General features: G+C 46.2%; 1 protein-coding gene across 1 annotated transcript in view; it reads left to right on the top strand.

Annotated features, from left to right (window-relative positions):
- The first annotated feature begins 204 nt into the window (after window positions 1-204).
- Window positions 205-12,985, top strand: part of RIC8B (RIC8 guanine nucleotide exchange factor B) — a 50,906-nt gene continuing 38,125 nt past the window's right edge. Inside the window, exon 1 of the mRNA XM_083181663.1 lies at window positions 205-459. Coding sequence (XP_083037789.1) covers window positions 376-459 — 84 coding nt within the window. The 5' untranslated portion in view covers window positions 205-375. The remainder of the gene's footprint in view (window positions 460-12,985) is intronic.

Here is a 12,985-nt window from a genome sequence, read left to right as displayed (position 1 = left end):
GGCGGCCTCCGGCAGCCCTCTATTGCCGGTATACACACTCCGCCTCACTCCCATAGGCTGGAGAATGCGCTATATCCCGTCACAGCTATTGGGGGAGGTAATGCCAAGCAAGTTTGCAGTTCTCCGTGTATGAATGAGCATGTTGCGTCGAGTCGTAATAATAGTGTGTATAGTAATAACGCCCAAGCTAGGTGGAGCAGCAGTGAGCAGCGAGCAGCAGTGAGCAAGTTCGGTTGTCAGCGTATCACTGCGCATGCTCAGTGTTAGAGGCTGGCACTGCGCATACACGGCGAAGGGAGGCTCAGTGAGAGTGAGTGAGTATGTAAGAAAAGGTCTCTGGCTGGCTGTAATTTCTTCCTCACCTCCCGCACAGACATGGACCTGGACACGGTGTTGGGGAGTGTCAGCCCCGGGAACCACGAGGAGACGGAGTCCTCCCTGCGGGAGTACAACAGCCAGGTATTTCATGAGCAACACCCTGTACTGCCATTACTGCACACTACATATACTATTCTGCCATCACTACACACTCTGCATATACTGTGCTTGCATCACTGCATGCATTCTTCTGCACATACTGCACTGTGATCACTGCACTTCCACTGCATGCTCTGCGCTGTCACTGCTGCACACACACACACACACTGCGCTGTCACTGCTGCACACACACACACTGCGCTGTCACGACTACACACACACACTGCACTGTCACGGCTACACACACACTGCGCTGTCATTGCTGCACGCACATACTGCGCTGTCACTGCTGCACACACACTGCGCTGTCACTGCTGCACACACACACACTGCGCTGTCACTGCTGCACACACACACACTGCGCTGTCACTGCTGCACACACACACACTGCGCTGTCACTGCTGCACACACACACTGCGCTGTCACTGCTGCACACACACACACTGCGCTGTCACTGCTGCGCTCACACACACTGCGCTGTCACTGCTGCACACACACTGCGCTGTCACTGCTGCACACACACTGCGCTGTCACTGCTGCACACACACACACTGTGCTGTCACTGCTGCACACACACACACACACTGTGCTGTCACTGCTGCACACACACACACACACACTGTGCTGTCACTGCTGCACACACACACTGTGCTGTCACTGCTGCACACACACACTGCGCTGTCACTGCTGCACACACACACTGTGCTGTCACTGCTGCACGCACACACACACACACACACACACACACACACACACTGCGCTGTCACTGCTGAACACACACACTGCACTGTCACTGCTGCACACACACACACACACTGCTGTCACTGCTGCACACACACACTGCGCTGTCACTGCTGTACACACACACACACACACACACACACTGCACTGTCAGCGTTGCACACACACACACACACACTGCGCTGTCAGCGTTGCACACACACACTCTACGCTGTCACTGCTGCACACACACACTGCACTGTCACTGCTGCACACACACACTGCACTGTCACTGCTGCACACACTGCGCTGTCACCGCATTCCCTGGCCTACCAATACTGCTCTGGTGAGAGTGCAATGATGGCAGCAGAATGCATTGCCATGGCCTGCCATAACTGCACTGTCACCACATTACCCTGGCCTACCATCACTACACTGTCTTGCCCTGGCCTACCATCACTGCACTGTCACCGCATTGCCCTGGCCTACCATCACTGCATTTTTACTGCATGCATTCTGCTGCCATTACTGCACTTTCACAGCAAGCCCTGGCGTGCCATCACTGCACTCTTACCCCATGCATTCTGCTGCCATCACTGCACTCTCACCCCATACCTTGGCCTTTCATCACTGCATGCATTCTGCTGCCGTCACTGGACTCACCGCATGCCCTGTCATTTCATCACTGGACTCACCGCATGCCCTGGCCTACCATCACTGCATGCATTTTGCTGCCATCACTGCATTCTCACCGCATGCCCGGTCTGTCATCACTGAACGCATTCTGCTGCCATCACTGCACTCTCACAGCATAAGTAGGAGAGGGGAGTTCTGGCGCTCAGGGGTTTGGTGAGGGTAGTTAGGCGTATGGAAAGTCAGATGCTGGGAGCAATAACTGTGGGCTGGGTGTTGTGATGATGAAAGCAGGGGGCAATAACTGTAGGCTGGGTGTTGGGATGCTGTATAAACTGGGAGCAATATCTGTAGGCTGGATGTTGCTGGTGGAAGTGATGGGAGGGCGATCCCCGACTACGGTTGATGCTACGGTAACCTGTCCCACGGTGAGGCAATGCCTGCTGTCTCACCGATAGGTGGTGGTGTCATGGTACCCAGGTCCCTTCACGTCAAGTCCTGGAGTAGATGTGTGTACCTCCGAAGATAACGTAAGTGGTTCAGGGTATGCAGGTGGTATGTAGAAAAAGGTGGTAGTAGCTTACCGTATAGTTCCGATGTATCAGCGGATATCGATGGTGCGTGACTTTCCAGAGTCCTGATATGTTGACACGGTTCCAGAGTCTAATGTGTCTGTGTAGTGGGTGAAAGGGGAATTGGGGGTGCACGTATAACAAATGAGAGGTGAACTGGTGTATTAAAAAAGGTACTATTTATTGTGACTATTAACAGATAGCTAGTAACAATAAAAGAATTGCCAGTGGAGAGTTTTACCAGTAACAACTGGAACAAAGAGAGCATAAGGTGGGATAGCAATAATTACCATGAGGAATGTAGCCAAACGCGTTTCATCCTGGATTAGGACTTTTTCAATGGCAGCCATTGGGTGAAATCGGACCCAAATTGGACAATTGTATGGGCACCTCTATGGTTTTGTCAATATGTTGGGCTGTACCCACGATACAGTGCATTTTCCTGTTATTACTGTGACTTATACTGCCCTCACTCTATCCAGTGGCCTCCTTGCTGTCTCCATTGCTTCCTATAGTTGACGATATACCGTCAACTATATGGATGATATCATTAATGATATCGCGTGAATAATGCCCAGTGTGTAGGTCAATATAGTTAACGATGCATGCGGCCAAGGGTTGTTAATGCCGCCCCCCCCCCCCCCCACTGTCTTCTGTACAATATCATCAGGGACTGCTTGCACGGAGCGGCGGGCGGGAGATGTCACTAACCGATATTGCAAACGATATCGGTCACTACCTATGCGCAGTGTTGTTCTCCTATGTCATAGTTAACTATATCGGTGGCCACGGAAATTGCCCAGTGCGTAAGTAGCATAAGCTTGGCTGACAATGAACTGATGTTCAGGGTTCGCAAATACTCGCTATAGCGAGTATTTTACCCACTTTTGAGCACCAGGGACTCATTTTTTATGAATGGCTGGGTCCCCTGGGACTCGCTCCGCCCATTTCGGCGTGCATGCCGTGTTAATATGTGTGACAAGGGCGGAGGGATCCGTTTCCCCCTCAGTTGTGATGCGACGGTGGAGAAGACACAGCGTGACGGCCGCTTCACACATCTGCTGAGCGCAAAAATGAAAGGGTCCCTGTCACCGCAGAGTCATAGGCAGCAGTGCACGGAAGCCGCGTAAGCTGGCTCCTGCACTGTGCCTCAACAACAGACGGCTGGAGCCAACACCAGAAGCAGCTGATCAGCAGGGGAACAGAGCTGCAGCTGGTGTGAGGACGGAGCACGAGGAACTGAAAACAGCATTGGGGGCCAGAACTAAGGAGGTGTGACAGTGAGGACGGAGCAGACCTGGGCAGGAAGTAGAGGTAAGAGGGGTGCGTGGGCCATTTAGCAGGCTGCTTGGCTGTGTCATGTAAGGGGATTTATTGCTAGCAGGACTCAGGCTGCAGACTTCCCTCCTCCTCTCCTACCTCGCGGTGCTGCTCTCTTGTGTGTCACTGTCACCTCCTCCAGGCTCTGAGTGCTGGCTGTTATTGGCCCGCTTGTCCCCTCCTCCCCTCACTGCACGGCTGGCAGAGAGGCTGCAGCTCACCAATTACCTCTTAACAGGCAGAGCTGCCTGTAGGAGAGGAGCCTATAGACTCTGCTGGGATTTCACTCACCCTATCCCTCCTGTTCCTGCTGCCATTACTTTTAATTTTGCTCTAGAAACAATAGACAGGGACAGAATCCTGATTGCTGCAGCACAGGTGTCCCTATTCCGACATTATGCCTTTTTCTAGTATATGTGTATCTTGCTTTATGTGAGTGGGCAAATTGCCAATTGATTACCCCCCAACCCACAATAGCCACAATTTTGGGGTGCCCAAATCTATGTTTGCTTACCAAAAAAAATAGGCTCAGGCTGGCCCTTGGCTCAGGGTATATGCCATATGGAAGAGAGGAGGAGGCTTCTGTATGTGCCATGCTGGGGATGTGGAGAGGAGGCTTTATTCTGTTGGGACCCAGAAAAGGTCAAGTAGGACCCCGATTTTTGTAAGTGAGGGGTCCCAGGGACCCATCATTTTGGGGGGTTTTCGCGATCACTGATGTTATTGATTTAATATGAAGAGTTATGTTGTTGGCAGGACCAGCTCTTGTATATGAGTTAGTAGCATGGGCCTACTTGGCTATATTATTCAGTTATAGAAAACGGCAAATAGAAGTGAAGTTGGGTTGCTTCCCTGTCTGTGCACTAGAGCGTAATGATATTGGATATAGACATGCACTCTTTAGTATATCGTATCACTTAAAGGTTTTTTTTGTCTTGGAACACTATACATTCTACTTTCTTGTCCTCTGCAGCTTGATATGTAGATCTCATTACAGTCGTGCATATTTAAATAAGTGAAATGGTCATGTATCCATGGACAACCACAATTCGGATGCTCTTGAAATAATTCACCTACTTTCTAAATATACATTAAAAATGTATGTCGAGATCTTAGGTAATGATAATGGTTTGCTATACATATCTGCGAGCTAGATGCCAAACAAGTTGGACTTTGTTTTGTTAAATGCAGCACTATATGAAGCAACGTTCATACAGTGTTATGATCGGAGCCTCATATCACCACTGTGCTGTTGGGAGACCCTGATCGTTCTGTTTTCGAACTCTTAGGGGAAAATTAAAAAATTACCATGGGCTAATTGAGTGGGTGTGGATTTTTAGGTGAACAGTCAATTGGTCAACCACTATTAGGCAAAAGGTCGACACAGGAAAAGGTTGACATTTTAATTTTTTTTTGGGGTGTCTGTCGTCATGGACACTATGGGTAGTATTCAATGACGCGGCGAGGGGTTAAATAGCGAGGATTGCAGAAAACCAGCGATCCTCAATGGCCGCTCGCCCTATTCAACGTTCTGGGGGAATCCTCGCCGTCACAGGACGGTGAGGATTCCCCCAAACAGCAAGACCCGCGGCTAAAGCAGCGAACCCGCTGTATTTAGCCACGAGTCTCGCTACTTCTGCAGCCGCATACGCCAATTCCCCCTCCCTCAAAAAACAGAGCGAGGGGGAATTGGTGTATGAGGGGGGTGAGTTGAATACTTACTGGGCGAGCGGTGACAGCGAGCAGGAAGCCCTTCTCGCTGTCACCGCTTGCCCACGGCATTGAATACACCTCTATTAGTGTACCACGCAGCACTCGGCACACTATTAAATTCTCACTTTAGGCCCAGTTGGATTGTGAAGTTGGTTTTTAAAAAAAAAAAATAAAAATTAGGAAAACTCAGGGCTATTCAGTCAGCCCCAAAGGCAGCCTGTTGTCAGCTTTATTTGGGGGATTCACTGATTTCCTGGGGGGGGAAAAGTCTCTGTTAAGTGCCCTGGCTTCACATTTGCACCCCATGAAAAAAATACTTTGGTTCAGGAACTTATCCTGGAGCGTATGTGTTATTTTACTTGAACTGGACATTTTTCAGGAGAAAAATAACGATCTACAATTGAATTGCCACAAAAAAAAAATCATTGGCCAATAAACTGGCAAATGCCCATTTGTGCCCATATTTATTTTGTCTCTTGAAAATTTTTCTGAGCTAATTGAATTCCTCCTTAGTGATATAGGGGGTTATTAAATCTGTGCCGATTATTTCCCAACAGGGGAAATATCGTCAATCACCTATTCCATGCTGCCGTTAACGCATCAAATCCAACTCTTTTAATAAGTCAGATTTGTTTGTTGGAAACAGCCGCGGATTGTCTAATTTATGGCCGTTATTTCGATAATCCAAGTTACTGAGTTACTGTCAAACCAACCAAAAAAAGGCATGGAATTCCGACTGTCGGGACATTCCGACAGTCGGAATCCCGTATTGACTATCCCCCATAATTACTAAAAGGTGGGGTTTCAATGCTGCCAATTATCAGCTACTTGGACTGGAAAACTTGAACCGGCAGTAGAAATAAATGCTATATAAGGCTCTTTTTTGCATTTAATACTCTTGGCGTTTCAGAACCTTCATAGCTCCCTGAAAATTATCTGTTTAGTAAATCTCCCACTTGGCCCATAACTTGCAGCTATTCCCCTCCCAAACTCACAATCCCGTGCCGCAAACTCACAAGCCTGCCTACTGCAAGGACACCACATACGTCTCCTGAAATACTTTGCGCTGCTGGGGACATGCGATTATTTGATTGGCTACAGCTGTCTTTCTTCTATTCAAGGCTACCTAATATATGGGGCACCCAGATAAGCAAGAGATGAAGATTGAATACCGAGAGGTTCTCCGGTTCTAGTTGTAGACGCCATTGAAGATGACGTTCTGGAATCTTTATATTGCAGATGGGATGTTGCCCATAGCAACCAATCAATCTGAATCCTTTTCTTATTTAGCCCCTTCTTGAAGATAATAGAATCTGATTGGTTGCCCATAGCAACATCCTGTCTTTTAATAGAACTCCCGTCTTAGTGAATAAACCCCGTTTGAGTCTGGTAAAAAAATAATTTGCAAAAGATCCTGGACTCCGCAGTACAGCCAGCGGACAGGAGAGAGGATGAATCCATTGTTGACATGTCCTTTTAATATTTTGAGCACACCCTAAGATAGGAGGGGCGTGGGAGTTGCTAATGATATAGCATGAAGGGAAAGCAGGTGACAGCAGACCTTTGTTGTTAAAAAAACAAAACGATGACAGGTGTAGTTTCTCGGTCTCTGAGTAAGGTGTACTGAGGGGTTATTCGTCTGTGCTGTCTGAGATATACCTGCGGCTGCCTAGCCACCCAGTTGTCATTTCCCTGTGATATAAGGGTAGAGAAATGTGTGTGTGTGTATAGTAACCTCCACTGGTGCAGGGGCGGATGGAAATAAACCCCCCGTCTCTGTGTAAAACACTGTGTAATATGCTAATACTATAATAATGGTGATTGATAACTTGTTGATCTTCTGTGTGCCTGTTTCCTAGGATGCTGCGAAGACCATACCATAGGCTTCAGTACTTCCTGCCTGTTCTAAGTAATGCAAGATAGTGACTGTCCACCCTAGGCTCCATTTCCACTAAGGCGTAGGATGGATGGCTAGGTAGACATAGAGCAGGTATTACCCCTTCAGGTGGGGAAGCATTATTGGGTTACAGTCTTATCTGACATGTCTTTCTGAGCTCATTGTTATAGTAGAAGTGAGAATTAATGAAATTTTAATGACCCAAACGTTAATGAGTAGTCATCCACCTGACGGCTTTGGTCACCACTGTCACATGGATAAGGGTGAGGAAATCGGAAGCCGTCCCTACGTATATATAAACATAACAAAGTATTTATGTGATCAGCGATCATTGATTTGCATGTGTGCATTTTAATTCCCTTCCAACCAAATTACCTGCAAATGATACCCCTTTTCACAACAGCCTAAATTCCCGGGTTGCACACGCCGATCTAGTTATTAATATCGGCGATGCCAGGAATCGCTCATTGTATGGCAAGCATAAATCTTCTTTGGCCAGATCAAGGCGGAGTCTAAAGGCCCATATACACCGGGCAACTTTGAGCTGAAAGTCGTTCAATTTACTTGTTTGAGCTGCTTTCAGCTCAAAATCTGCCCAAGTGCTGCACAGCAGTCCTAGCGATTTGTTGCCTTTCTTGCAGTGTGTACGGAAAATCAGACAACAAACTATATGTCAGACTGATTTAACTTCACCTTCATGCTTCTCCCTAGAACGGAGTGGCATGAAGGCTGCTCTAGTGTGTACAGGAGCAGAGATCAATCAGATGCGACCAAACCGTGTGATATATTGTTTGGTCTGTAGCAAGGTTGCAGTGTATTCAATTTGGCTAATTCTGCGATCAAGGAAAACTGTCTGTCGGTAAGTCTGAGCGATGTGTGGCCTCTGCAGTATGCACCCTTCTATTATGAAGTATGAAAAGAAAATTGCACTATGATCAAGGGCCTAATTCATGTTTGTAGTCTATGGGCATTGTTCCTGTAACTCAGTGATTACTGGCAGACCGCTCTGAGATGGCAGTGCACACACGCCGGGTTACCTCTGAGTGATAGGAAGTGGCCTTTTATCACTCAGAATTGCTTAATCTCACCAACATGTTAGAGTTATACATTCAATCAAATGAAACTATTGGCAATAATAAATCAACATTCTTAATGTGTTACAAGCTTTGGAGAACAAATCTGGTTATAAAGAATATGGAGGCTGCTGATGAAGTATCAGTAGGTAGGGTGGCCATCAACCATCGATGATTTCAAATCACCAATGGTATTAGACCAATAGTAGCTACTTTTACCTCAATGGGGGAGAACCAGATTCGTTCTCCGCGGTCAATGATACAGAGCTTCCAAATTATAATTTTTTTCCTCTCCAAGGTGTCGGGACACGGAGCCTAGGGATGGCCATCAACAATTTAAAATCATCGATGGTTTATGTCCGAATACTATTGCCATCAAGGGGGGAAAACCAAATGGTTTCCCTCCATCGATGGCACAGCAGAACCAATATTTTTTTTTTTTACTAAGGTGCTGGGACATTGAGCACAGCTCTGCCCCTGACAACCCTGAAGCCCCTCCCCTACAATCTGATTGGCCCACAGGCCAGTCAGTCAAAGAAAATGGACGACCGATCGATACCTATAACTATCGATGTTATCTATCACATAGTTTGTATCGATGTCTGGTTGCAGAATCGCAATCAATGGCAACCATCAATGTTGACTCCACCGATGGCCAATCATCCCTACAGGAGCCTAGCTTCGCTGGCACTTACAAAGCTGCGCCTGTTGGGTTTGATTAGCTTGGTCACGTCCATAGTTCGCTTTCAAACGTTTTTGAACCATCTCAATTATTAATCAATGGTGACTATAGCCCACCAATGGCCTGCCCTATCAGAGGGGCCATATGGACCCCCCATTGGCTATCACTGCTATGGAGAGCGTGTATGATTGGGTTTTGAGGGCATCTCCTGTATGTGGGTTGATCTCTCTCCACTTAAAATGTTCTTACCGAGTAAATGATAAAGACACTTTTGTTTGCTACAAAACATGACCCAATTATATTGACTTCCCTTTACTTCCCACCTTCATGGAAATAATGAGAAAAGCCTGGCGCAGCTGCTTTGCATACAGGAAGTGTTTGATCTCCGACAAATGACGTACTAACTGATATTTGCAAGCTTAGACCTTGCTGTGAGACGCCACATGGGGTGTACTATAAATAGCCCTCAAATATTTATTCCTTTATTGTAATGAATTTATTTTATTTTAAGTCGCACGGTTTGACCATAAATGCACATTTTGGTTTTGCTGCCTTGTATAAGGTTGCCTGTGTATATGATTTCTCCTCTGGCCATGTAAGGGCTAAATGAATAATTGATAAATATTTTCAGGTTGAGCTGTAACACAATAATGTGCTGATTGACTTGACAATGAGCACTACCGGAAGGATCCATTTGTGTATGTCAATAGGATTTTCAATTCGCTTTCACAGTTAATCAGGGAGAACTTGATGCGGTTACGTGTCACAACCTGTACCCACTGGATATATGCAAAATAGGCTGTAAGCCAGGAGAATATTGTCTCTTTAATAGAACGGTTTCTAGATAGATGAGTCAAGGGTTAAGTGATCCCTGTCTCCTACACACCGCAGGTAGCCATTTTGCGGGTGACAGATATGCAACCCTTAACCCTTTGAGCTCCAACATCTCTGTGGGAGATGCCAGCGTCACTCACATTTGTTATATAACTTCAAAAAAAGAAAAGATTATATTTCCTATATAAGGTAAAAATTACAGGTCATTATGATGAATAAAACTGTTTTCTTGGCAATTTTCTCACCTATTTTGACAAATTCACCTGGCGCTCAGGGTTAAGCTGGGTACACACTATGCAATATTTTTTTTTTTACTGATATGCACATTAATGATATCTGTGCATAACGTCTAGTGGGCATGCACCATATCGTTTACAGCGCACACTACATCAGGTTGTTAATGGGGGGGGGGGTGACGTCACTGAGCGATATTGTTCAGTATGTACGTCCTACATATCTTGTCTGGGTGCATCACCGATATCAGCAGTGCCGCGAATCGTATAGCGCGTACCAAGCTCTAATTCTATGTATCCAGTATCACTCTGGCACCGCTGTCTTCTGCCTACGCTCTGTGTCCAGTGGGGTCTCCACGGGGGTGTGGCATGCACCTGGGTGTCACCCACTGAGTGGTTCGGAGGTATTTTCAAGTCATCTTCACAACCAAATCATCGATTAGTATACCAAATTTCATTACATTCTGAAACAGTGTTCATAGAGACCACTTTCACACCACACAAATAACCGGGGTCCACCCGGGTCCTACCTCTTTCACACCGCACAAATAACCCGGGTCTGACCAGGATTATTGCCGGATTGACCTAGGTCACTGTGCGATGTCAAAGGGCCCTTTGAAAAATACCGGGTCCAGCAATCCGACCAAGGTTAAAAGAAGGGTTTTACCCGGGTCAGATCCGGGTTGCTGGCCAGTGTCAACTGATAACCAGGTTCCCATTCACACGATAGGGAGGAGGTAGCATCAGCTCCAAGTGATGCCTCCACCCCTGCCCCTCGGTGAAGTGCAGCCGCTCCGCTCACCTTCCCGATGATGTCAGCAGGTTGCTGTGGGAGCTTTTCCTCGCAAATGTTGGGTTGCTCCCGGGATGGATCCTTGTCCGACATTTGAGCTGTGAAAGGTGTAACACCCCCATGAGTTCAATATATTGCGTGAGGTCACATAAAAGCCAAAAAAGCTGCAACGTTTATCTGTGTGTGTGCCAGGGGAGCCATTTCCTAATGGGAGAAGTGAAGTTTATAGAATAGGGAATCTCTCTAGTCTCCATTTTAAAATGTAATTTAATTATGAAAACAGCTTTTGCAAATGGAGGAGGGGAGGGAGATTTCCTATACTGAACAATAGTGGCCCTTGCCTTATAGAATATTTGCACATACACTGTATCAGGTTATTAAAGGAGGAAAACTTTTTTTGTTTCCATCTCTAATACTCCGAACATACTGGAGAATTCCCGGCACTGCCAATATTTTTTAAACTATATCGGCGATGCCACAGGTGCCACCTCACTGACCTATATCGGTCATTGACAGTATCTGGACCCCACTCCATACATGCATCATTGACTAGATGCATATACAGATATTTTAGAGTACACACTAGATGATTTGTACATTATATTGGGAACAATATAGATATCATACATATCATTATTGTATATCCTTGCAATTAATTGAATCTAACTCAGCCTGCAGCTATTGCTATACTCCAGCAAGGACAGTTTTAGTGTTCATTCTAGCACCCGCCATCTTTGAAAACCCATGCCGTTCCTCTTCCCTGCCTGGGTTGTCGCTGTCTGCTGTAGTGCTTCTAGCACAGTGCGGACTGTATATCAGCACTGATATGCAAACCAGACCTATGCTAGAAACACCACAGCAGACAGCGACAGCCCAGGCAGGAAACAAGAACTGCATGGGTTTTTAAAGATGGCGGGTGCTAGAATGAACACTATAGTTTTATAAAGTTTGACAGAAATAAATTCCCTCTTAATAGAGAAATGTAACCTACCTTTATGCTTTAGTTCCATTGTGGATGGTTTCCTCTTATAATAAACTGGTTAATCACTATTTAAATTATTTTTGTGATTGTAAGAGACCTAGACTATATTGGCCCCAAATCTTTGTGACAGTCTGGACTGGGGGTACCCACGACCTACCACAGTTTGCAGTCCATTAACTGAACCCCGGAAGATTTATTGTTGAATAGTTAGGTTCTTTTAACATATTTTGAAAGTGGACGAAAATTTTTACCAAGATGGGATCTACTCATTGTAAACCTATGTTTAGTGTTCTGAGAGGCAGTGTACTCCATTAGGACAGGTAAATGCACTTTATTTTACTGTAGGATAGAGCTGTTTTAGTTTGTAGCCACCAGTGTAATGTCATTGGATCCCAACTTCTAGGGTTCCATACACTCATCCCTCGCTGTAGTTTGTAAGCATGGTAGATTTTTATGGTGGTAATTAAGGTTTGACAATTTGTTACCCTATTACAGGGGACAGGGAACTTTTTTACCTTTACCCCAAAAAATATTTAGATACGCCGACGTTACCCCCTTGGGTTAAAAGGAAGGAAATCATCTAATTGTAATACACACTGTACCCCCAGAAATTGATGATGTATCTTGCTAGTACGGTACACAGCCTGGCAGCCAATGATGATGATGGTGATGATAACCATGTACGGCTGTGTGTGGTACAAAATTTGCACCACACAGCCATACATGGTAATCATCATCGTCAATGGCTGCCAGGCTGTGTGTGTGGTATAATCATTGATCATGTGATGTCCAGGCAACTATTAGTGTCAGTATTTTAAGATGATACAGTCTGTGCAATGTTTTCCCCTAGACTAGAGATGGGTATACCTCGACATGAGCCTATACCCAGGCAAAGAAACTCGGTGCCGCCACGGCAGTACAGACTGCGCACTGCTGAGATGGCGCAGCAACTCTACTGAAGAAGTGGGCGGACTTGGAGGCAGACCCGGGGGCATCACGCAGGGAAGGGTGTTATATACAAGAACCTGACGCGCTGCACTTAATCAGGCCCTTGTA

This window comes from Crinia signifera, chromosome 4, assembly GCF_055691185.1.
Source record: "Crinia signifera chromosome 4, ASM5569118v1, whole genome shotgun sequence".
Lineage (NCBI taxonomy): Eukaryota > Metazoa > Chordata > Amphibia > Anura > Myobatrachidae > Crinia > Crinia signifera.
The sequence above is the reverse complement of the archived record's forward strand: the minus strand, read 5'-3'. Positions and strand labels throughout refer to the sequence as shown.